The sequence below is a fragment of the Rhea americana genome, unplaced genomic scaffold (assembly GCF_003343005.1).
Source record: "Rhea americana isolate MKP2758 unplaced genomic scaffold, rheAme1 scaffold_18, whole genome shotgun sequence".
NCBI lineage: Eukaryota > Metazoa > Chordata > Aves > Rheiformes > Rheidae > Rhea > Rhea americana.
Genome location: NW_028185927.1, coordinates 7,465,689 through 7,491,622, shown reverse-complemented (window position 1 = coordinate 7,491,622; position 25,934 = coordinate 7,465,689). Strand labels below are relative to the sequence as shown.

Sequence of the window (25,934 nt, the reverse complement as noted above, 5' to 3'; positions counted from 1 at the left end):
CTGACAGCTGGTCACGCGCAGCAGCCTCCGCGCCCGGCCCCGCGAGGTCGCAGCGCCCCGGCGGCGGCGGCGGCGGCGGCCCCGGGGCGGCCGCAGCCCGCGCCGCGGGGTCCGCGCTTCCGGGTGGGCGGCGGCGGGAAGCGCTTCCGGGTGGGCGGCGGCGGGAAGCGCTTCCGGGTCGCGGGCGGGAGCCAACATGGAGGCCGCGGGGCGTCGCTGAGCAGCGGCCGCGCCGCCGCCATGTCGCTGGGCAAGTACGAGCGGCACTGCGACTCCATCAGCTCCGACTGCGGGAGCGAGTGCTCGGGCAGGGCCGGCTCGCGCGGCGGCGGCGGCGGCCTGCCCGGCGAGCAGGAGGAGCTGCACTACGTCCCCATCCGCATCCTGGGCCGCGGCGCCTTCGGGGAGGCCACGCTGTACCGCCGCACCGAGGTAGGCCCCGGCCCCGGCCCCGGCCGCCGCCCCCGGCCGCGGCCGCCGCCTGCTCTTTCCGCGGTTTCTCCCCGGCACGGGGGACGCGGCGGCGGTTCTGCAGGTGGCTCGTGGTGAAGACTGCAGCGTAGTCTGGTGGAGCTGGCTAGAAACCAGTCCTTCCTCTGCCCCCAAGTCCTTTAATTCTGCCCATTTTTTTTTCTTTTCTTTTCATTTTTTTTAACGGCTGCCAAAAAGAAGCAGTTTACCCAAGGGAAATCCTTGTGCTTCTTTATGGGTGAAACATAGCTTGAACAGTTGCACGTGAACACTGTCTGCTTAACACATCGCTCCACACGTATCCTGCAGCGCGAGTGGGTCTTACAACAGCAAGCTAAATGTGTTCTTGTTTTCTCAGTGGTCTTTAGAAGTAACTGTGCATTTGTAATGACAAGTACCATGCAATATCCTACAAGTATAGGACTGGAAATACGCTTGCCCCTCTCCCCATTATTGGACCAGAATATGTTTAGCCTTGATTGAGATGAAACAAACTCTATGTCCTTTCCCTGGAAACCTTTATAGTTCCTTTTTTCAAAGAGGTGCTAGCCAGCTAGGAAGATGGCTTCAAGCCGCTATTCCTAGCATCAAACAGAAAAATTCAAACTTATTTTTGTGAAGAATCTTTGTCTGAAACCAGTAATAGGCTGAAAGTCTGTTTACCTTTCCTGAAATTTTAATTTCCTGCAGAAAAGGCATATGATGTTCTCCTCAGAGCAGTGTGTTTAATTAAAAGATGTTTTTGTGTTTCAGGATGACTCACTTGTCGTGTGGAAGGAGGTGGACCTGACCCGGCTGTCAGAAAAGGAGCGTCGTGATGCTTTGAACGAAATTGTTATCCTTGCTCTGTTGCAGCATGAGAACATCATTGCGTACTACAATCACTTCATGGATAACACCACGCTGCTGATTGAGCTGGAGTACTGTAATGGTGAGATCCCTGCTCCCACTTAGGGAGAGGAGGCTGCTGCGTTGCCGAGTTACCCTCCCACAGAACCTGCAGGGAGTACTGCTTGGTGTCCTCTAGGGAGCAGAGGCATGGAGATAAATTTTGTTGTGTAGCTGCTGAGGAAGAGACTGAGAACCCTTCCAATTTGTTGTGGGTTATTGTTCATCTGCACTTCTAACGTGCCTTTTGGTCTTCTAGTAGAGCATTGGGAAAAGATATGAGGATATTTGGGCCTCTCAGCCAGTACAGAATGAGGCTGGTTTGAGTTTCTTTTTTTTTTTTTTTAAGGTGCTTAGACCCCTTTCATTTGACAATTACAAAGTAAAATTGAAAATCTGCTTGTCCAGTATAATCAGTTCTCTTTCTTGCCTGACACTGTCAGCTTCTACATTTACTGTTAGAGAAAAACCCAGTCCTTTTGGTGGTGGTGAAAACCTTCAAATTCCATCCAAGAGTAGATCAAGTGGTGTTACTTGGAGTTTGTGGGGGGACCAATCACCGCTGGGATGGGGAGGCAGAAGGATGCAATGTGAGGGGCCGAGCTGCAACTGCTGTTAGGCAGCTGGAAGAAGAGTTAATTCAGGTAATACTGTTAGAACAGGTTACCTACTTAGATATACAGTACGCTCTCCAGAACAGGGGGTGGTATTGTGGGCATATTTGGATGAGTGGGACGGCTCCTCTGTAAAGCCTTGGCAAGTTATCAGAGAGGAGAAGGTTTTTGGTGGAGTCATGTTTTCATCATCATAGACAAATGGCTTTTGCTGGGTTGGGTTGGGGAGGGCAAAGGGCTCGTACAAAGTATTTTTGAAGGGCGTCAGGCAAGTTGCTGGTTGACAGGTTGGGCAAAGCTGTTTTCAGTTCTCAAGTCCATCGTTTCCAGTTCTCATGAAAGGTAGAGTCCAGTACAGCAGCAGGGAAACGTTGGCCCTTTGAGCCTCCTTCTGTTTTAGGAGTGCTCTATGCGAGTTGTTTGGCTGCCCAATAAAGACAGCTTAGGACCAGTATAAATTAATTGGAGGACATTGAGAGAAGGCGTGTAATATTAGTGTCTATACGTGTGTGTTAATGTCTCTAAACTGATGTTTTACTTTGGGGCAATAAACAAGAGATGAGTGTACAGCCTGTATTACCTGGGTACGTCTGAGTCCAAGCAGGTGGTACAGAAGTAGAGRCATGAGAAGAGGGAGTCTGGTTTAGAATTATGGTATCGTTTTTGTYAGTGGTTCTGTTAGTACTTTTTTTTTCCTTTCCCCAGCATACAAGTCCAAGGTAATTTGTAAGTAATTTTTAAGATAAGGCTAATTTGGATGCTGTCAGACGCTTTTCAGAATCCAAAACCACAACAGAGACAAAAAACAAAACAAAACAAAAAAGCACCAGATTTTGAAAGTTTTTGCTGTTTAATTGGCATATTTCTTCTGGAGCTCTTTCAAATTCAAGTAAATACTCTCTTCTCTTCACARATGAAGGAACTGAATTGATGATTTGCATATAGTACTGTCTGTGCACAGTGGTACCATGGGACTTGGATTTATCATGGAGTAGTATCAGTGAATACATCTGCAATATCTTGAGGGAAGAAACAGGCTATAAAATGGATGTGTTGAAGAGAAAATAGGGGGTCAAAAAGCTAAATTAATTAGATGAAACAAAGAAGAAGCCCTTTTTTTTGGGTGGGGGGYGGCATATGTATGTATAGGGGTATTGATTAACTGAGCTGAGAGCTAAATTTTCTCCTAGCATATCATCTTGGTGATATAGCACCTGGCATGCTGCTCTTTGGTTCAGTAAAGCTGCAGAAAAGATGAAAAAAGATCAGAGTTAAGAAACAGAAATCACTAAAACGTTTGTAGTCTGAATTGTGGGGGAAGAGATTCATGGGAAGAGGTAGAAATTAGTTTGGTTATCTGTAAATGACACTTAGCATTTACAAATTAATTTGCAAGCATGAACATAGGACAGGAAAAACGAATGTTGAGGGGTTATAGGAAGGCAGAATGAGAAGAACATAAGCAAAGGAAATCTTAACTGGCATATCAGAAAAATCTTACTAATGTGGAAGTCTGAAATACTCCCTCAAGGAGGCAAAGGATCCATTGTCACCTTTTTTGGCCGTCTACAACTTGACAGACTTGGGAAAAACATACAGCAGAAAACTGTCTTGCACCATTCCTGCAGGAGTGGAACAGGGAGCCTGGTGTCCTGTTACTATTAGGACATACTATGTGATAATTAGGAAGTGGAATAGCAAGAGGATTGATCAGAGATTTTGAATTTGCTAATAAGATTCTGATCTGGCAGGGACTCTCGCTGTTCCCTGCCTGCAGCAATCTGTGCCCATTTCTTTTAGTTTTTGAAGACTGCAGACTGAAAATCAAGTTGTGGCAGGTGGAGGCTATTTGCTGATTTCAGGCTTCTTGTCAGGTTCTACTGCTATTGTCAACCCTGTTTTCGAATTCTTCATTGCTGCATTTGGCAGGGCAGATGAGGGAAATTGGCAGGTCAGAGCTGGGCAATAATTTTGGAAAGGCAGTAACTGCTGCCTTCAGGGACCTCTCTGGACTTGTAATCTTTWTTTTCTTCTTTTTTTTTTAATGCTATAAATGTTTGCATATAGAATCATAGAATCAGTAAGGTTGGAAGGGACCTCTGGAGATCATCTAGTCCAACCTCCCCGCTCAAGCAGGGTCACCTAGAGCATGGTAGACAGGGTTGCATCCAGGYRGGCCTTGAAGRTCTCCAGAGAAGGAGACTCCACAACCTCTCTGGGCAACCTGSTCCAGTGCTCCGTCACTCTCWCAGGGAAGAAATTCCCCCTCACGGTCAGGYRGAACTTCYTGTGCTTCARTTTCTGCCCATTGCCTCTTGTCCTGTCACACGGGGCAACTGAAAAGAGTTTGTCCCYGTCCCCTTGACACCCTCCCTTCAGGTACTTGTMCACATTGATCAGATCCCCCCTCAGTCTTCTCTTCCCCCGGCTGAAGAGGCCCAGCTCTCGCAGCCGTTCCTCACAGGGAGGAGAACCACTGACAGGTGAAAAAGTAGAGACTGCTAGCCGTTCTCTCTGATTCGTCTTTCAGAGTGTATTGAATGGTTATGTAGAACAAGGAATGATCTCTGCCTAAGCTTAGATGTGCTGGTGAAGTTCTTAGCTGGAAGAACAACTTAATTTTGTGAGTACCTGACCAGCTTAAGTGAAGAGTGCTGAGGGAGAGCTGTGAGGAACCGCCGGGTCCCCTATGGGATTTGAGTATTCTCAGCAGAATAACTGCTGCTATTAACCAAGATAAACCTCTCTCTCTTTCTCACTCACTTGTAATTACAGGAGGGAACCTCTACGATAAGATTCTGCGGCAGAAAGACAAGTTATTTGAAGAAGAGGTAATTTTGACTGGTTTGAKGGAGCAGTGGGCTGACTTGGTGTTGTGGAGATCTGACTGTTTATGAATATTATACTTTTTCCATAGTAATGCTCAGGGAATTTTTGTATRGATCTGGGAACTGACATCCTTCTTCTATTGAATATTGCAAGCATTTATGAATTACCGGAATTCTTTCATTTTTGGCTGTCTCTGGCACTACAGAAAGAAAGAGCTCAGCTGACTTTGGTCACTTWTAGTCTTGGCTAACATTTCACTTTAAAATCCCTTTCTGTGTTTCTTCATGGTTGGTGTTCAGTTTCTCTCACCCTTTAGCCATTCTACAGGTTCTTTTCAGAGTAAGCCTCATTTAGTAGTTACATTGAATCTGTATCACTTTGGACTTTTTCCTGTTCCTTTTTTTTTCTTTCTTTTTGTCTATTTTCCACTCTCTGCTTCCACCTCGTGCTGTGATAATTAAACTTATTTTTCTTATACGAATTTTAAGGCCTTCTGGCTCTTGGTGAATATTAAATGGTCCAAGTTTTTACTCTAGAGAGCCCAACAGCGGATCTTTCRCAGATGGTCATTAGCTGCTCTTCTCATTCCTTTTCTCTTAACAAATTTTGACTTCTGTTGTGCTTATTAGGACAGACACTATGAAGGGTGCTAGAGTAAGCAACCTTTTGGAATTTCCCTCTTTTCAGAGATTTCTGAAACATGAAATTTCCAAGGGAATAACAAATTTATATTCTTTCCAAAAGAGCACCTAAAGGCACAGTTAGGCTTTCTTGCTGTGCCTCTGTATGTCAGGTGCACCTGTTTTCTCTGAATCTCTCATAAGGCTTTATTCCTACCTTTGCAGATGGTGATTTGGTATCTCTTTCAAATTGTGTCAGCTGTGAGCTGCATTCATCGAGCAGGAATTCTTCACAGGTAAGTGTGGCATGCAGTAAAGCTAAAATGAAACAGTAATTCGCAGATGTGAGTGCAGAACTCCTTTGAGTAGCCTTTGCTTCTRTGTTTAAAGCAAGCAAGGAGCTTCTCTGTTCAAACTATAGCTGGATTGCTCGGACATTAAATGTCACTTCTGTCACAAATTTTTCTTGGTTAGAAACTGTCTTGTAATAAATGTGCAAGACATTTTCTATACAGAAATGGAATCACTATCTGTGTGGTGCTGCAGCTCTGTGAATAAAGAGTTARTAAGCATAGGAAGGGAGTAAATTCACTGTTTATTGCCGTAGCATATGAATGATGTTTGCTAAATTGGGTAGGAAGGAGCAGTCTGCAGTGGCTGAGGGTACTTCCCTCCTGCTTCAAAAGTAATAGCTGCAGACCACATGCACATCCTCATGTAACTTCTGAAGGCTGGCGGTGATGAGGATTTCGCACTRGTGCATTGCTGTAAGACCCAACCAGGTGTCCTGCATTTGGCTTAATCCAATTTCTTTGGCCTGTTATTTAAGGAAATATTATAGCTTGTTAGCTGGTTGCGGTAATTTTAACACTGACTTTGAGAGTTAAGTGAGTAGCTAGTTACCTCTTTCTGCTGCTCTTTTCTACTTGGGAGGGGTAAATTTCATTGCTTATGTGTGCTTCAAAAGCGCCCAATGCATGGGCAGAGTAAGGAGGCCATGGTGTTCTGGGAGTACCAYGTTTGTAGATAGCTATTTTCAGCATGCTTGGATCACATGGTGGGCCACATCCTGCTGTAACTAATGAGGAGAGCTGTGTGAGGATGTTCTCTGTGGGATAGCATCCTGATTGCTGCCATTCTGATCTTTGGTAGAGCCTTGCTAATGAAGGGTTGGTGCTTAATGCTCGACAAAGCAGTGCATATGTGTTTGACTTAAAGCAGATGTCATGTCTGTCCTGCTTTGCAATGATTTCCTGCTTACCATCTCTGTTACCCATCCTGACAGCAAGGTTCACAATCTAGGAACACCTGTGGCCCCAAATCCTTCCATAATAACAAATTGAACAGTTATTTAAATGTTTGCAGTGATTTCCTTCTGCTGCAGACATTGTCAGAGTGACCCAGGACTTTGCGATGCCCCAAGTGGATGAATGCAAAGTGCTGCTTTACTTGGTGTTGTCCTGATCTACACTGGGAAGTTGTTGATGGTACGTTAGGAAAAGGGGGTGTTATGAAGTGTTGGCCATGGGAAGCATATTCTGCAGGGGCTTCCTCGCTGTATTTACAGTCTCTTGTATTGATCTGCGAAACTTTAAATATAAATTATTCTATCTGAAACACAATGTTTTCAGTGAGTTTTGAAATTCAACATTTTAGTGGCCATCTGCCTTTTGACCTTCTGGGTACTGTATATCATGTTATAAAGACTTTTGCCTGAGGCGTAAGGTAGAAAGGTGTTAGACTTAAGTTCTAGAGTGGCATCTATTTTACACTCTGTGTGTATGTGTGCACTTAAATATATWTATGTATATGTATGTATATAAAAATACATAAAATATACATATGCCTACATACACAATCATGCATATGTTTTTGGTGAGCTCAGAGACATCTATCTTTGGTCCATTTATTAAAACAGGAAAAATAAGGCTTTTCCAAAGGCCTTCATGTGAGAAAGGATTGAGGGGGCGGGCGGGAACATCTTTGCTCTGTGATCTTTACATAGCTGTCTGGAGGCTGAGCTTTTTGGACTGTCTTGTGTTTGTGTGGGGATATGATAAAACATAGCAGCAGTTACTACCACAGTACTTGGGGTCAAATTGCTTTTGGAGAGTTGCATGTATGAGAAGGTGCTGATAGAGTAGAAGTTACTTCATAGGGAGAAGAAAGGATGATAATGTGTGGAAAACTGTGAAATCTGGAAATATATCTGAAAGTCTACATTTCTCTTTCTCCTTTCAGAGATATAAAGACCTTAAATATMTTTCTGACCAAGGCAAACCTGATTAAATTAGGAGACTATGGGTTGGCAAAGAAGCTGAACTCTGAGTACTCCATGGCTGAGACTGTGAGTATCTGCCTTGTGTGCAGAGCAATCTTTTTTGTCTTACCTCTTCATGCCTTGCAGAAGACCAGAAATGCTGCATTTTTCATGCTACTTGCTTTTTTTTGTTCTTTCTTTGCCTCTCTACCACCTGGACTATCTCAATAACATAAGCATATTTGATGATGTTTTGCAGTCTGCAGTTATCCTTGCTCCTGGATTACCTTTTAAAGATCTATCTCCCTGCAAAGCAGCATTAGACTAGTGATAAATGACATTATGGGCATGTAATTGTACCAGAGCCAATGTAGCTGTGTTAGGGAGCACTGCTCTTCTTTCCCAGCTRCCTAGTTGTGTTACTTCCAAAGGTGAATACATAACATGAAGGCCATCCATACTATCCAAAGGGACAGAGGCAGCAGTATAGTTGTGTCATACAGCTTTCTCTCTGGGGTAGGTTAGGCTAACTTAGTAAACCAAATTAGTTTGAGCATGCTGCTGTGCTTACAGAGGTACTTTTCCGTTGTTGGGTCTGTGCTGGCTTGAATATGTTTGCCTGGCACTGCATTGTTCCATGGATATGTCCTTTTAACTTTGATATTCAGGCTCTGAACTGAATTTCAAAGAAGCAAGAGAGGTGCTCACTTTCCTTTTAGTAACAAAGTGTGGCACATTGATAATGATCTTGAAGAGGGGCAAAGCTTTGCAGAAGAGATTAATTCTACCAGAAGAAGGTTGTCAAAATTGGCTTTGTTTCAGACCCTTCCAGGAAGCAGTTTCACACCCAGAGTTACGATAGAGGGTAAGCTGTGCTGCAGCCACCTGAACACCTCGGCCTGCATTTCCCAGCTCTATTAATTCTGTTGTGAGCAGTAGGCTTGGAAAGGGAGACATTGTCTGGAGCTTCAATTTGCTAAAGACTTTTATAGTTTAGGATGCCAGCCAGCTTGCACTTACCCTTACCAGGGCTTATTATTAGATTTAATGCAAACTATTAGTGTCCTGATAGGATGCATAATTAAACACTCGTCAACCTCCTTCCAGAACGTGAGCGCTAATGTGCAGTTCCATAATAAGTGGGAACTCAAGTATATTGCATATAGTCCTTGCTAAATATGGGTCCAGCAAAACCGTTTCTGGTATGTCATGTTCTTCATAGGCTTCTGACTTTCAGAGAAAACTGTGCTATGAATTTCCAGGTTTGTTTCTGTGTGTATTGTGTGGCTTCATCTACACGTGAAAGTTTATTTTCTTTCCTTTTTCAYTTACGAAAAGTCTTGAACTAAGTACTGTCAACCATCTTTAGTTCTGTACGTGCTGCTGGGCTCGAGCCTATTTGCTCAATTTGTGATGTAATGACCAATGGCAGTCTTGAAGATATCCTCTGTGCAATGAGTCCCTAACACGTTGTTGTTGGCATTTTTCATTACAGAGGTTGTAATCATAACAGTCAAATTATGATCTTGTAAAATGTTAACTTCTTGCTTAATAAATGATGAGTTCTTAATTTACCAACCTTTCTCCCAGTCAAGGATGATGATACAGAAAATGTCTGTCTTCTGGAAAGTTTATGTTATGTTGTGCTTAAAAAAAGATTTAAGAGCCATGTCCTAGTTCTCCCTGTGATATTCCAGCTAGATGGGGTTTTAAGTCTTCCTGTGATTAGGACTCTCATAGCTGGGTAAAGAGAAATGGAAGGTAGATGACAGATTTTTGAGCGTGCCCATTAGGTATCTGGTATACTAGCAGAGCTAATGAAAGGCCAACTCTGTAGTCCTTAGAGCTTTGCTGAGAGAGAAGAGGGCAACTATAAATTTTCGTCTTAAATTCTATACTTTTCATTTTGTTCCACTGTCTGGTTCCTTGCTAGGAAGTCAGCTCCATTCATCTGGAAGCTTCATTCTTACGCCTTTTATCGTGGTTTGTTCTGTTTCTTCTTGTGACTTTGAACTATGCTGCTATTTCTGTTTTAGCTGGGAGAATTTCTGTATTTCAGTGGTGGGGTTTTGGATTTTGGGGTGGGTTTTTTGTTGTTGTTTTTTGTTTTAAACAATTCTTCAGGAAAGCTTCATTTCTGAAGTGAAAGTCTTTTCAGGTGGAACTCATGCCAGCTTCCTGCTTACTGACCCAGAAGTAACCCCTCTTTATTCAGAGACAAAGTGGCCTTTGTCCTGGCAGTACCCTGTGATCAGACAGAGTGGCTCCACAGCCATGGGTTGGCATCTGCCTTTGGAAGGTTTGCTAGATCCCTTTTGCTTCAGCCTCTTCTGAGGGTTCCCATATGTGTGGTCACTACCTGAACCCCCGGTTAACTCTGAATATAAGGTATTTAAGAGGGGCAAGTCTTCACTGTTTTCTCATAATGACCGCYCTATTGAGCAGTATATAACACATCAGAATCGGAGCAAGGTGGTGTCAGGGATCTTTTAAGAAATGCAGGCACAGGTTTGTGGGTAGGAAGGAAGTAAATGTGCTTGTTCCCTTCCCTCTAGCACATGTTGGTGGGGTGTATGGTCTATATCTCTTGACTGCTGAGTTGCAGCTGCATCCAGCTCTGATAGGCCTATGTGAACATGATGGATGGGGAGCTCCAGAACTGAAGGCTACTGGATTATTTCTGATTTTTGAATGTTCTTTTTTCCTAGCTGGTGGGAACTCCATATTACATGTCCCCAGAACTCTGCCAGGGTGTGAAATACAACTTCAAATCAGATATTTGGGCTGTGGGCTGTGTCATCTTTGAACTTCTCACTCTGAAGAGGACCTTTGATGCTACAGTAAGTTTGCAAACCAGAAAGAGTACCTTGATTTTCATCATCCTGAGGTCTGCACTTGGCTCATAGCTTTTTCTTAGCTTCTATTTTTCTTTCACTGTTGATTAATCTACTGATTATAGTCCCAGGCCACTGTTTTTCTTAAACTGCAGTCAGAGAAAACTGCACTGCCAGTACCTCTCCAACTTCTGACAAACCCATCCTGTCTGCAGCACTGGGTTTATCAGATACAGAAATGCAAACTGTGCTGATTTGTATTGCTGTTGCGAGTGAAACACCCTTTCATCCAGAAGGAGGAAGTTCGTGATCATTTAGTCTTGGTTCAGCATTGGTAGTTATGAGTTTTCTGTGCAGCATTCTGTAGGAAAAATTTCCAGCCTTGGATTTCATAAGATTCAATCTTCTTGCCCTCATCTAAAGTTAGGATGCAAGAGAAAAGTGGTCAGCTGGCACTGAGAGAGTGAGAGGGAGCATTACTGACTGGCATAGGTGATATGCCGACATGTACTATGAGATGAGGAGACCAGCTAGCTGACCAGGGGGAATATTTTGTAACCCTTACAGAGCTATGTCAAAATACCATCCTTCCCTGCCTTCCTTTCATCAGGACTGCCAAGTTCCCAGYAACTGTGCTGCTGTGCAGTATTTCAATGGCAGCATACTGCATAGGAGCTTTTGTGCAGAGAGGAGCCTATCCTCCCTCCACTGCTACGGAATTTGGCAGAAAGGTGTATGCTGCCACCAAGTCCTAGCTATCAGAAATACCGTGTGTGCAGAAATAATTACTAGGTTTCTGGAGAACCTCCTAGGCAGGGGAGAAGAAGAATGTCCTTTCTCTGATCACAGAAGGAGAGAGTAAATGTTTATGGCCTCTAGCGTTTCTCCCCATTGAACACATTGTCCAGATCAGATTTTTTTACAGCTGATTTCTCTTTTTCACCTAGAATCCCCTGAACCTTTGTGTGAAGATTGTACAGGGTAATCGGGCCATGGAGGTTGATTCCACTATCTACTCTCGGGAGCTGATCCAGATGGTGAATTCCTGCCTTGATCAGGTTGGTGAGATACTTTCCAGTTTTGAGACACCCCTGCTGAGCTGCCTAAGCCTTGCCATTCATGGTGGGGGGACTGGCGTGCATGTTTCAGCATGAGGGCTATTGATGCCAGGTAATACATGTGAGGCCTGATGTATCACTAAGGCTGGGCTTCCTCCAGTCCTCTGAAAGCATCCTCTCAAGATGCCATTCAGTCTTGCAGGGTTAGGAGGGGTGCTGGGTTTGTTCTGATGATGCTAATTTTATGGGCTGGCTGAAGTGATCATTTTCTTATGCAGCGCTTTGAAAGTGGGAGCATCAGTTCAGTAGTCTCTTAAGGTTCTGACTTTCTGACCATGACTCTGCACTTCTGTAGAGAACTAMCTTCTTGGAAGCAAACGTAATATTGATATTGTTGTAGTGGGGAAGTTCATTCTGCTCATTTCTGGCATTTATTGCTGTTCATTGTAAATATTTCATCCTTTCCCTTCCCTTGTGGAAGGAGTCAGGGAAAGAAGACCACACTTGACGAGGTCTTCTGGCCCAAGATTTTATTGTAGATGATGAGCTTTTCCCAGGGAGTGACTTGTTGCTAACCTCTTTCAGGATCCGGAGAAGAGACCTGCTGCAGATGAACTGCTTGAACAACCTCTTCTCAGCAAACGCAGGAGGTATAGTCTTGCCTGAGACCTGGATGAGCCAGAGGTGTGAGGGAGAACAGGAGGGCTTGTGCAAACTAGTGGTGTCGATGCTTTTGAAGCAAAGTCCTTAGACTAATTTGTGCCTGGCATGAGGTTGTTGAAGTAATTTAATCAGCTTTAGGAGAAAGTTTTTTTTTGCTGTTTTGTCTTTCATCAATCCCTATATCTGCTGGCATGAGGATTGGGTGAGAAGGGCCTCTGCATCCCTTGCCTCAGCAACTGTTGTGCTGAGAACCCAGAGGCRTCCCTTTCTGAGGCTCCTTTGAAGAATGCTGGTTTTTGCTCTTCAAGTTAAATCTCTGTGAAGGAAGGGTTACCCTTAGATCCTTGTACAGTCATTGGAAAAGGTCTTTCATAATACACAGTTCCTGCAATGAGGCTAGACCTGCACTTTCTCTCTTTGCTCCTCAGGAAGTGTATTGAACGTGGTCAATTTTAGCTCAGGTTRGCCATAAGGCTCCATGCAGCCTCTTTCTATGAAAGAGAGACCAGGATTTTAGACTGTTTATCCTRCTTTGGCTGCCTTTGGGACAGTAGACTTAATCCCGTATGCAAAGATTATTTTATTTGGTGGGCAGCAAAGTTGCTGAGTTTTGTCTTGCTCATGTAAAAACCCAAATCCTGATGACATTTAGCCGTTTAAAGTCATTCTCGTACAATGTGGGTGTTGGTTGGCCAAATTCTGGTGTATGTGTAGTTGACTGTCACTAGCTGTCCTGTATGTTTGTTAGCTGTATGGCACATTACTTCTGCCCTACTTACTGTGTATTGCTGTGAGCTGGTAAACAGCTGCCACGTTTCCTCCAAGAGGGAGCAGCCTTTTATTGAAAGGGAAAGCAGTCTGTTTATGCTGCTTGTCAGTAAATTGCTTTGGGAGATATGTTGCTGTTTTTCTAAAATACTTTCTCTCTTTTGGCAGGGAGATGGAAGAGAAAGTCACGCTGCTTAATGGGCCAAGCAAGCGACCAAGGTAATTATTTGGGCATGTGTTTGAAAGGAAGTCTGGAAAGAACAGCTCCTCAGAGAGGAGCTTTAATTAAAGTGTTAGACTGTGAAAACCTTAATGGAACAGTGTAGTTTAGAAGAGCAGTAAGTGCTAGGAATTCAACATATTCGTTCCATGGTTGTTATTCCAAGTTTTACTCTCCCTTTTATATCCTGCTTATATGTATGACTGGAATCTTACCTGAGGTCGGTCCTGCTGAGGAGCCCTTCTTTCAGGCAGGTTCCCTTCAGCAGGAAGAATATGACTATCTGACTGACTATCTTTCACAATGAATATGAAATGAATTTGAATATCTTTCATAAAACTGGATGTAGGGAAACATTCTCCCTGATCTCCAGCAAGCTTGTAAGGCAGAGTTGCTCTCTGTGGCAGATATGTTCCATGACACGTATAGCTGTTTTTCTATTGAACTATCAGATAGGTTTTGACCTTTATTTCCTCATAGACTTGAAATTGCTGTCTGAGCACTTTATGTGAGGTTGTTCAGTTCAGGATTGATAACAAACTGTGTGCTTTGACTACAACTTCAATTTTGCAATCTGCTTGTGAATTGATTCTTATCTGCATAAGAGTTATATTTTTGCTTCAAATGGAATGCCTGAAACTTAAATAAAGAGGAGGTGGAGGGAAGCTAAAGGGTATGGGATGCTTCCATGTTTTGAGCAGGATTTTGCAACAGTTTGTGAGAGTGTCATATTTCACAGATGAGAACAGCTCCATGGCCATTCAGTGAAAGCTCATTATTTTTAAAAGACATTGAATTGGGTTCTAGACATTCTTTAATGCTTGCTGAAGGCTCCTTTCTCTGCTGCTCTGAGACAGGTTTGTTCCTGAGTGTCTCTGTAGTGGTTCAGGCCTCGCAATCTCTAACAAAGACAGCAGCTAGTGAAAAGAAATACCATGAGTGGTTTTGAAGGGCTGCAGGTTGGGCATGGGGAAATTGGTAGCATGTGGTAGGAAAGTAAATGGCGACAGTGATCATAAACTCATTAAAAGCATGTGTGTTTTGCGGGGTGGGTCTTGTGCAGGTCAAGTACCATGAATGAGGCTCCCATTGCGGTGGTGACTTCACGCACTAGCGAGGTGTATGTTTGGGGGGGTGGGAAGTCCACCCCCCAGAAGCTGGATGCCATCAAAAGTGGCTGCAGTGCACGCCAGGTGTGTGCTGGTAACACTCACTTTGCTGTGGTGACAGTGGAGAAGGAGCTCTACACCTGGGTGGTAAGTGAGAGAAACCATATGAAGTGTAYAAAAGAGGGGGAGGAGAGTCCAGATCCACCACCAACTGTTCATGAGCCTGTAAGAAGCTGATGGGCAAGCAGCTTGGAAAGAGAAATTCAATTGCAGAGAGCGCTAGGGAATGGAGGAGATGATCTGCTTTGGGGCTAACCCAGCTCTCCCAAGGCAAATGTATTTTGGAGAGTTGTTTCCCATGATGTTGGGAAGTGTTTTGGAGATTTGCTTGAGGCTTGTAGGTGGTGGGCCTGTRGACCCAGAAGCTGAGTGAAACATCTCTTCCTCTTCCTGACCACTCGAAARGCCCTGGAAGGGATTGTGATGTTCTGTTGGCTTGTGTGTTTTTGAGGAATGTTTTCTGAGATCACAGAGGATGGGATGGCTGACCTCACTATAATATAGAAGTCATCTGTGAAGCAACTTGTGGATRTAGTCAGAGCTATCTTGTAGTGAACAACTCTGATTTTCATGTTGAGTGGAAATTCTGCAACAACTTAAAGTGAACAAAAAAATGGTAGCATATAATGYATTTAAAACAACTGAGTCCAGTCATCTTGGGCTTATATGGTCAGTAACAGAGAGGTATCCTGCAAGTATCAAGCTTACACTAGCTTTTGTATTTATGATGCAGAATCTGTTAGGAAAACTAGGAAGCACTGGTAGGTAGGTGAGAGAAGAAAGAGATCCAAATTGGAGGGGAGCAACTTGAGGTCGTTCACTGGCTGTTGCTGCAAGAATGGCCTTTGAAAATTTTGACTTGGCTGTAACATTTTCGTTTCAGCATTTACACTATTCAGAACTATTGTTCTGGTTTGCTTGCGGACTTGGCAGGCCTGGTGCCTCTTCAGTGATGTTTGTTTCATGTTATGGGTTTCTTTGCARCTATTAGGATATAGAAACGTGGGTAAAAATGCTGAAGGATGAATTGTAGCCCTGCAGCAAGGCAGTGTATTTGGCAACCTGGCAGTGAGTGCAGCAAGGAAGGAGCTGGGATTCTTCTCTGATTCTTAGGCCAATAAGCTGGTGGCCTGACTGGTTCACTCCTCATTAGTGCTTGAGTGTCCGAAAGTCTGTGCTGCCATTTAAATGGTGCCTGCTGTTACGCTACATAGCTAAACAGCCTTTTCCCTAGGATAGCTAAGACACTTTCTCTTGCTTTTTTCTCTTGTTCCTAGGAAGCTCTGTAATTATTGGCACTATCTCTATACGTAACCTTACAGATGTTTCTGTCTTACAGAACATGCAGGGGGGTACTAAGTTACAYGGGCAGCTTGGGCATGGAGATAAAGCCTCCTACCGGCAGCCAAAGCATGTAGAGAAGCTTCAGGGAAAAGCTATTCGGCAGGTGTCCTGTGGAGATGATTTCACAGTCTGCATCACAGGTAAGAGCTGAAAGGGGACCACAGTGGACCCTCACTTTGCTGTGCTGTGGAGATGGCTTACCTTAACAATAAGATTAGTATAGCAACTTTGTCACAAAGGAGAAGGTCCTGTGTTTTACTTACCCATTGGTTTTGCAGATAAGAGGTGCAACAGTTGAGATGGATCCACATTATTTTATAGAGGAAGATGTTGAGTCCCAGGGAGGGTGACTATTTTGCTGAGGATGTGCCCCTTTGGGCACCCCCAAGGATGAAATGAGAAGTGGGTTGGAGATTTGCTACTTAATTCAGAAAGCTTGAGACCTGGTGGCTGTCTCCARTTCTAATTTTGCTAATACTTTTAAGGATGTGTGAACCATGGTATTGCCTGTTGTAGGAGAATTTGGATTATGCTCTGCCCTTGTGTGTGGGGGGGAAACTCCACAAAAGATTTTCCATTTTTCTCTGCCAGTTCTGGAATAGCAGAGTCTGTCAGAGATGAATTCAAATGCTTAGTGTGCTGTGATAGAGACTTAGGGAGCCTTAGGGTCAATTTGTGGGTGTATGTTACAAAAGGTGGCAGGTTRTATTTTGTGACACTGGTGGCCTGCAAAAGCTGCAGGTTGTAGCATAAGGTTATCCATCTTCTTGTGAACTGGAAAAGTCTCTGTTGTCTTCTGATACCATTCCTCTGCACAGAAGATGAGGGTGATTACAAAGTGGCTTGCTCTTGTCACATCCTGAGAGGCGAATACGCAGCCTAATACAAGCTCTGCGTGCTGACTGCTTCCTTTGTGTCCTGCAGATGAGGGCCAGGTGTATGCCTTTGGCTCGGACTATTACGGATGCATTGGCATTGACAAAGCTCATGGCTCTGAAGTACTTGAGCCCCTGCAGCTGGATTTYTTTCTTACCAACCCTGTGGAGCAGGTCTCATGTGGAGATAACCATGTGGCAGTTCTGACCAGGAACAGAGAAGTCTACACGTGGGGCTGTGGGGAGTACGGTAGGTAGAGTCTCCCTGGACCTAACAGCGCTGGGGCATGCCCGCTCCAGGGAGTGAGTTGGTGCTGGTGTGTGGTGCAGGGCCTGGGTGAGGGCAGTCTAGTATGCCCTGGGAGGAAAGATTGCTTCTACGGGAATTCCTTTCCTTGTGAGAATGGGGACTGAGCCCTTCAGATTTCACTTGAGGAACTTGTAGGGTGCTGGGTGGCTTCTCTGGGAGTGGGGTAGTCATTCTGTTAGTGGGGATGGATTATCTTGAGAAAAGGCAGGCAGTGATGGATGTACAGAAGCAGGTTTCTAGTGCTGTGAGGAGATTTTGGGGGGACTAGGGGGAGACTACACCRTTTCTTAGGAGCAGGCACCTTGTGTGGCCCTTTCTCACTTCAGTGTTTTTGCTGATGCAGGACGTTTGGGCTTGGATTCAGAAGAAGATCACTACACTCCTCAGAAGGTAGGCCTTTGACTGCCTCTTCCCAAATCTGCAAGGGTATAAATGTGCATTAGTCCCTGTTTTAAAATACTGGATGTCTGAAGCAGAAGTGTTTTTTCTGAGGTATCACAAAGTTTACGAGGGTCTTGCCTTTGCTTCATTTGTTCCTGGATGTCTCACTCCCAAACTAGCTAACAGCTTGACTTAAGAGATTCATGTCTCTGAGCTGCAAGCTGAAACTGGAAGTGCTGAACTTGAGAGAACAATGTAGAAATCATAGTAGGAAGTACCAAATTGCATACCTCAGATCTGTAGAGGAAACTTGCAGCATTCCAGACAACTGGGAATCTTTGAATTTGACATAATATGTTAAAGATGAGTTGAAAGCAAAACCTTTTGGAAATAAGAGATGATAATTCCATTGTGGGTGGTAGAAACAAGCAAGGAAACGATAACCTTGGGCCAGTTTTAACTTGTTGGTATTTCTCTTAGCTGGCAGCATTCTGCAGGACAGATCTACATCGTACATTGGCACATGTATGCCTGGCTCTTCCAGGCTGCTGTCAGCTGGAGCTACTGGGTCTACAGAGCACACTTAGTAACTGGTGCCTGGAAGCTATATATCTGCAGTCATGCAGGATTGCACCCACACAGCACAGAGCCAGCTCTGCTTCGCTAACTGAGTTGGGTGCTTGCAGGCTCCAGGTGCTGGGATGCCTGTGCACCATGTTTCTCATACCTCTGCTCAGAAGTGTCTAGACGTGTCTTAAATTTCTGTATTGTGGCCAGAGTTTCTCAGTATGCTATAGATTTTATGATATTATTGCACTGTCGTTTGAAGCAACTGCATTAGGTGCTGTCAGTGCTCAGGCTAGGTGAACCACCGCTCTAATTCAATATGTGTTTTCTCCAGGCCCAGCTTCTGTGCATTAGRTGTTGGGATTCTGATTTTTTTCGTAATTTGTTTCTTTTATGTAGGTGGATGTTCCAAAGACCTTGAACATTGTGTCTGTTCACTGTGGCTGTGATGGGACTTTCCTGCTCACACAGACAGGCAAAGTTTTGGCATGTGGACTCAACGAATTCAATAAACTGGGCCTGAATCAGTGCACATCAGGGATAATTAACCATGATGTAAGTGCATTTGGGTCCCTAGTTCCAACTTCCAGCAGTCAGTAGCATATGGGGAATATGCAGAGGTCCCACTGCACTGACAGGGAGTGCATGAACTTTGTGCCGATCTCTTGGCTCAAGTCCAAGAGGATGGATACTGGTATTGTGAGAAGAGGCAAATTGTTCCTCAACTTCCTGGCTGCCTTGTGGGCTCATGTCAAAGCTGAGTTAGTGGAACAGATAGTGGCCAGCTTCAAGGTAGCTTACCCAGTGACCTGGAGTCTTGCAGGAGCTTCCCATAGCTGTGTGGGGGCTAAGTTAACACAGTGGTCTATCAAGACCTGCTTGAGTAGGCCTTAGCTGATGAACATCTAGTCTTTCATTCTCTGCTTATCTAAATGTTGTCTTTTCTCAGACGTACTGTGAAGTGCCTTACACCACTTCCCTTACTCTGGCCAAGCAGCTGTCCTTCTACAAGATCCGTACCATTTCTCCAGGGAAGACGCACACAGCTTCCATTGATGGTGAGCTCTACTTGCAGCCCCTGGGGATGGGCCCCAGTTTGCTGAAGCCAGAGAAAGGAATTCTAAGCTGGTGTGTTCAGAAATGGATACTGTTTGCCTGGTTGCTCTACATCAGCTTTACCCTTTCAGCTTGGCTTCTCTTGCTGAAGCAGCAGGATCCATGCAAGGATCCTGGCATTGAGGGTTACACTTTTGTAGCAGGGCTCATGCCTGGTTGAGGAACCCAGGACTCCTGTTCCTCAGGAGTGCTGCCTGTTGGCCAGCTGAAGCAGCAACATTAGTTGCTGGGCCAGCCTTCTTTAAAGAAGAGGTTTTTGAAGAATYATGCTCTGGGAAAGTGGTCGAAACATTTTTGACACTTACTTGAGCAAGGTGAAATTTGGTCAGATGGCTGGAGAAGTCCCACCTTCCAGCATCAGAAAAGGGAAGCAAAGGGAGAAAACTTGGGAGGCATTTCCCAGCTGAAGCCATTCCTCTTGGCTGGCACTGTCTCCTTCCAGCCTGGCTGGCTTCTTAGTAGAGTCCTTTCAGATCATGGGCTGTTGCTGTTAGCTCTCTGCATGCATGGCTGCTTCCAGAGTTGGGCCCTTGCTGTGACTGTCTCCTCGTTCCTCCTCTCAGAGCGAGGCCGCCTGCTGACCTTCGGCTCCAACAAGTGCGGACAGCTTGGTGTTGGGGACTATAAGAAGCGCCTGGGAATTAACCTGCTGGGAGGCCCCTTGGGGGGTAAGCAGGTGATCAGGGTTTCATGTGGAGATGAATTCACCATAGCTGCTACTGACGGTGAGTGGGTCTTTGTGAGGTTGCGGTGGGTTCCTTTGAACTAGGTCTGTGGGGTGGTTAACTGGCTCTTACTGAGCATTTCTTAGACCATCTTCCACAGCACTGCACTGGAATAAAGAAATCCTCACAGCCTGAGCCCCTGTGCCTTGTTCCAGTGCAGCACCAAGCATTTGCTGTCCTTGGGGCTGCAGAGTGCTGGCTTGCAGGCTGCTTGTTAGAGTCATCAGTTTRTTCTCCTACTGGCAAACTGGAGCTGGCGGATTAGATGCTTTGAGATAGCAGTTACAACAGAGATGCTGAGATCCTGCAACAATTACAGCCTGACAGAGAGAGTGACTTGAGGCTCCTGAATCTCTCTTTCCTCAGACAACCATATCTTTGCCTGGGGCAATGGTGGGAATGGGCGACTGGCGATGACGCCGACTGAGAGAGCTCATGGCTCGGATATTTGTACTTCTTGGCCTCGGCCAATATTTGGATCTCTGCATCATGTCCCTGACCTGTCATGTCGTGGCTGGCACACCATCATCATTGTTGGTAAGTGTGAGTCCATGAGGAATTATTCCTGGAGCTAGGTTACGATGATGTACTGTTTGCTAGGGCCTGGCCTACAAATCCTGCCTGGAAACAGGCCAGGTTGCTGTGGAGGAATGTGATGAGCCCCTCTCAACTATAAGAATGCAACACTGGCTTTGTCSTATGCCATCTCTAGGAGTTCTCTTGCTCTCCATGTGGCCCTGTAACTGAAGAGGTGTATTCTTTCTCCCTGCAGAAAAGGTGCTGAATTCCAAAACCATCCGATCCAACAGCAGTGGCCTGTCCATTGGTACTGGTGAGTAACCAGCCCTAGGCAGCTGTGTTTTAAGCCARTTCAGTGCTTACTGTGACTGAGTGCAGCTCAGTCCTGCAGCACGGTTTCTTTGTCTTTGAAAGGCCTTACAGAAGCTGGTGGAGGGAGGAAATCCAAGTAGTGCAGTTAAGGAAGGGCCAAAGCTGGGGAGAAGGGAAGAACTGAGATGAAAGGGAGCACAGAGAAGCAGTGAGGCCTTTGTATTGAGAAGCATCAGTTTGACATGGAAACCGTAAGAGCAGTTCACTGAGGAAGCTGAGTAAGGTCSGCAGGGTAATGGGAAAGCTGTTGGAAAGACAGAGTTGTGTCATGGGCCTGTGGGAGGGCTAAGGCCAAGAAGCTGCAAGAGGCTGCAGTAGATAACCTGTTTTGGGGAGAACTGCAGTGAGTACTAGGAGGTGAGGAGCTGTCTAGGGAGATGCTGCCAGTATGTGCACTTAGCATGGCTGTACAACTCTAATTTCTGGGGAAGCCATCTTCTTTGCTCCAGCTGGGGCAACAGTTGCTGGAATAGCAGAGACAGGAAAAATGTAAAAGTTGTCACTCTTCCTGTTTGTTAGTGGCTCAGAGCTGCACAACTGGAGGAGGAGAGGAAGAGGACAATGAAGGGGAAGCAGAGACTCCTGATCCCAGTGGAGGCTTTCGAGGAACCATGGAAGCAGATCGTGGAATGGGGGGCTGGATCAGCACGACAGAAGCTAAGGGAGGCGACAGTGCTGACAGCAGCTCCTGCCCTGGCTGGCTGCGCAAGGTAATGTGGTGTCTCAGAATTGCCTTAACATAGAGATCAAGGCTGCGGAAAAGCAAGGGTCCCTTTCTGTAAAGGGTACTCAGAAAGGAGTTTATCAGAGTTGCCTGTGCAATCTCTGCTCTGCTTCACCAGAGAGCGCGGATAAACGCCCTCCTGGCCAGCTTGTGCGTGCTTTCTGGAATAGCTGCTGGGATGATTCTGCAAGCAGAGCATGGGCTGGGCAGGCCATGGCAGCAGCCTTGCTGCTGGAGCTGTCTGGCACCCTCGGGGGACAGGCTGCCCCGTGGTGGAGGGGTCCTGCTTGCCAGGCCTAGCTCAGGCTGYGGCTGTGTGAAGAGATCTTTAGCCGTAGCTGCCTTTTTTACCGCAAGAGGGTGCTGATGCATTGGCTGAGGAGATTGAAGTCAACCGCAGGAACGCGGGTAGGCCTAACAGTGCTGCTCTGGTGTGTCCAGGAGCTGGAGAATGCGGAATTCATCCCTATGCCTGACAGCCCCTTTCCTCTGAGCATGGCATCTTCAGAGCCTGAAAAGGAGACCCTTCCTTACCAGGAACTTCAAGGACTGAAAGGGGCCCCTGAGGAGTCTACTGGATTCAACAAGCCCAAAACAGAGGCCTGGGTAAAGTTATCAAAGTCTCCCACAGTGAATGCTTGGCCAAAAGATCCAGGGACCATAAAGAGTAATGCTTGATTTATGGGGCAAGCTGGCAAGAGGGTGTTGGATTGGCCTAATTCTTCTGGATGAGGAAAAGAGGGGTGTTAATAATCAAAGATGATGCTGCAAGTACTGTGAAGAGAACAATTCAAGGCAGTCTAAAACATGAAGTAGGAGTTTGGTCAGATAAAAAGAAAAATCAGTTCTGGAGAAAAATGTGGTTAATGCATTTGAATGTAGCCCAGAAGCCCACCAGAAGGTAGAAATTTATTTAGAAAGCATAAATTGCTGTGAGATAGAAAGAAAGAGGGATTTATRTAGGAAATTACTGAGAAATTACAGCCTGTGAGACTGTCTTATTCCAGGAGCATCTGTCCCAAGAGCAGGCACAGATCCTAGTCTTAGGGGCGGGGGGTAGACTAGATGGATTTTGGTGATAGGAGCACAGGATCGGCTTTCCCAGAAAAAGGAGGAKGATGGTGGTTTGGTAGTAAAGATGCTTAACAACCTGGCTGCTAGAAGCTTTGTAAGCTGGGACTCAGCTAGTGTGACAACCTTGTGTGCGTGGTCTCTTCTTGTGGCATATGCAACCCCTGGTTTAAAAGTTCCCTTCCTTCCACACAAGCCTGTTCTGATTCCCCTCTGTGTCTCTGCAGCCCGCTTGCCGGGGCCCAGCCTTGCCATGCGATGGAGAGAAGGCTCTGTCTCCTGTCGCAGGCTGCATGTGCAGTGCTCTGCAAGCAGAAGTGGTGCACCTCCGGGGCCTGGTCTTACAGTGTCTGGATGACCAGAAGAAGCTGCAGCAGGAAACCATTCGTCTGAGCACCCAGCTCCAGAGGTTCTGCAGGGGGACAGAGGAAGTGCAGCAGGTGAGCACCCATCAGCTGGGGTTCTGGGTGCATGTCTGTGCTGAGGGCTCAGGACCCTAATCTTGGCTCCTGTGTAGCCTGTAGAGGCTGCAGAAAGGGATGTAGCTCTTAGCAGGCTCCTCTTTTAGAGCAAAGCTTGGTGGAGCTGCTGACGTTGGCTCCAGTAGTAATAACAGGAATAAAGCCAAGAAGTCAGTTTCCTGTGAGGACAGCCCAACCCTTGAGGGGTTTGGGATTCCCCTTTATTTCTCCTGGTTAGAAGAGATGAATAGTCAGTATCTGACTATTCATTTCCCACAGTCCCAGATGGCTGTGGAGAATAGGAGTTGTGCTTTATGCAGCTCCTAGCTTTGCAGCCAGTCCCAGAGCTGTTTTGAGAGCTGCTCCATGTTTGACAGGTGGAGGTTCATTCCAAAGGAACCCAGACAGCCAAAGAGGAGATGGAAGTAGATCCAAAACCTGACTTGGATTCAGATTCCTGGTGTCTCCTGGGAACGGACTCGTGCCGCTCCAGCCTCTAGTCTCCTGAGCCCACTGGGATCCATCTAACTTCACAGCACACTAACCGAATGCAGAGAGCGGCTTTCCTGGCTTCAGGTCACTTGCAGACAAGGAGCGAGGCCGGAGGCTCCAGAGCAGCACCCATGTACGTTTGATATGAACTAGGAGTGAATTTGAGAGGGGGAGGGCCCCTGAGCTCCAGGCCAGCTCAGTGATTGAAGCAGCAGCAGCTCCTCTTTGTACCTCATCTGTCAATTTTGCACGAGGCAGAACAGCCCCGTCACGGCGATGGCTCCAGTAGCAGCTTGTGGCCTTTTCATTGTTTCACTGCTTCCTGGGAGCTGYCTTTGGGACCCCAGTATTCATCACTGCATTTCTAGGTGTGAGGAGGAGGAGGAAACATGTTTTTACCAAAGCAGGCTGAATCTGAACACTTGCCACCTTCACTGTAGAAGGGTGAAGGACTTGGACCCTCTCCCTAGCACACGGTAAGGCCCAGCCGGTGAGGCTGTTCTCCTCTGTTCAGGGGCAGAGGGAGCAGAGAACGTCTCGTTCTGGAGGCAGCGGAGATCTCCCTGYTAGGGAGATAATGGCAGACAGCATGTCCCTGGCCTTGAGGCATAACTTCTGGCCCTGTGGCTGTGTCCAGTGGCCAGTGTGGAGAGAGTTTAAAGGCTTTATTCTGGGAGCCTGGAGCTTTCCACCTTCCAGGCACTGCACAGAGACAAGTGAATCGGGTGCAGTTTCCAACAGCAGCAGAGGGGACTGTCGGAGATGGGATCTCTGGTACCCAGTTTCAGACCACCTGCTCTCTACCCAGATGACGAGCGTAGCTCAGACTAAGTCACACGTTTTTTCCTCCAGCTCAACTTGGTTTGGGTGCCAGAGCTTCTGGTTTCTTGGCATAAGCCCATAGCTGCCCCCTGCTTGGCTTCTGTTCTGCTCAGCCCCTGGCACCCATGTTCTGTGTGGGTGTGGGAAGAATCAGTATTTTTCCACTCAGTGTTTTGATGAAGCTGGAATGTAGTTTCCTACCCAGAATAGGTCATTAATGCYGTGGTCACAGGATGCAGCCTTTTCCAGTGACCGTGGATGATCAAGTCTCTGGCCGGAATTCACCCTCTTTCTAGAAACAAGAGGCTTTCCCAAGGAAATCGGAGATGGGAAGAGGCATGGTCTGATGCTCAGAATTACCTCATTTCCCATTAGATAATGAGGTTAATTTTATTCCCCTTACATTTTTTTAGTAAACTGATTTTGGACTAAGCCTGTGGGATTGGTGGGGCCCCCAGGAGCAGCTAGCCTCCCTCCACCTTATTTGAAGTTTCTAATGAGTCCTGAGTCCCTCTCTCCATTGCTGTGAGAGTGGGATTGTGATTTTTTTGTTACCCTTAAGTCATCCCTGTCACTAGAATTGCCTCGGATCTATTGGAGATGGGGAGATACCRCTTCTCCTAGAGATGCCACTTCTCCTAGACCTTTTCCTTTGAGAGACTTCTTGAGGACCTAGCGTTCCCCCTTTGTCTCTGGAGGTGAATGCCAAGCTATTCTGCTTGTCGTTAATGCTCCTTAAAGACTTTCTCTGGTGCCTGTTGCTAGTATCTTAGAGCTCAGTCGAGTGCAGTCTCTACAGTGCAGTGTTCAGGGCAAGGATAATACCAGCGCGTTTGTCCGTGGTTACTGAAGGAAGGGCAGCAGGACTCCTGGGAGGTGGCAAGCGTCGTGCCCTGCGTTGCCCTCGTGACTCTGCCCTCTCTTCCCCCATGTGCGTTGGAGCCAGTTCTCAGGTTAGGGTCCCAGCTTGATGGTGGTTGTTGCCATTGGAAATGAATGAGTTGGTCATGTCGCAGCAGTGCCTTTGAGGAGCGAGGAGCTGAGCCTGAGCTGTGTCCAGTAAGCAAGCATCGAGCAGATGGGAGTCGCTCTCCTGCAGTGCACTGCTATCCTCATTTCTCAATGCTCTGCAGTTGGGAAGCTAGGTGCACAGACTGGATTCCCCTTGGATCTAGTGGAGGATCGGGGTCCCTGACAGAGGATGCCCTGTGCTCCGCAATCTCATACGTGCCTTAGAGGATTCACGCTATCCAGGTTGTGCCTGTTACAGACCACAGATTTCACACCAGCCAGCTATGCAACCAAAAAAGCAGTTTAAAGCCAGCACCTTTGTCTTGAGCTGAAAATGGAAGGGCAAGTGGGCAGAAGTGCGTCTGAGCAGTTCCAAACCCTTTTGACTTCTCCCCTTCTTGCAGTGCTAGCTCCGTATGTGTCAGTCTCCTGCTAGTATTGCTACTGAGTTGTTATAGTGAAACACAACTTACGCCTGCTCTGACACTCTGGCTGAAAAACTAGTTTGTCGTTGTCTTTTTTTGAAAGGTTAAAGGGTGGAGTGGTTTGGAGTTTCTGTTTAAATAAATGTTTAAACTCATTCTCCTGTGTTCGAGTCTTTGTAGGACAGGAAGGGGGAATATGCATATAAACAGGTGGGATATTGGAGTTCTGTTTTGATTTTGCTTACAGGAAGAGAGCCAAAGGCTTTCAGGTTCATTGCTGTGGAAAAATGCCAAGTTCTGCAACTTTTTTTTTTTTTTTTTTTTT

General features: G+C 46.1%; 1 protein-coding gene across 1 annotated transcript; it reads left to right on the top strand.

Annotated features, from left to right (window-relative positions):
• Positions 1-181: 181 nt before the first annotated feature.
• Positions 182-25,764, top strand: NEK9 (NIMA related kinase 9). The gene is made up of 22 exons (XM_085301769.1): positions 182-432; positions 1,225-1,402; positions 4,749-4,804; positions 5,648-5,718; positions 7,664-7,769; positions 10,391-10,522; positions 11,464-11,574; positions 12,160-12,224; positions 13,174-13,224; positions 14,289-14,481; positions 15,734-15,878; positions 16,663-16,863; positions 17,267-17,313; positions 18,271-18,426; positions 18,821-18,929; positions 19,551-19,712; positions 20,079-20,249; positions 20,485-20,544; positions 21,123-21,313; positions 21,769-21,933; positions 22,626-22,838; positions 23,237-25,764. Exons 1-22 carry the CDS (start codon positions 241-243, stop codon positions 23,357-23,359), a joined length of 2,898 nt encoding a protein of 965 aa, XP_085157895.1. The 5' UTR covers positions 182-240; the 3' UTR covers positions 23,360-25,764.
• The last annotated feature ends 170 nt before the right edge of the window (positions 25,765-25,934 follow it).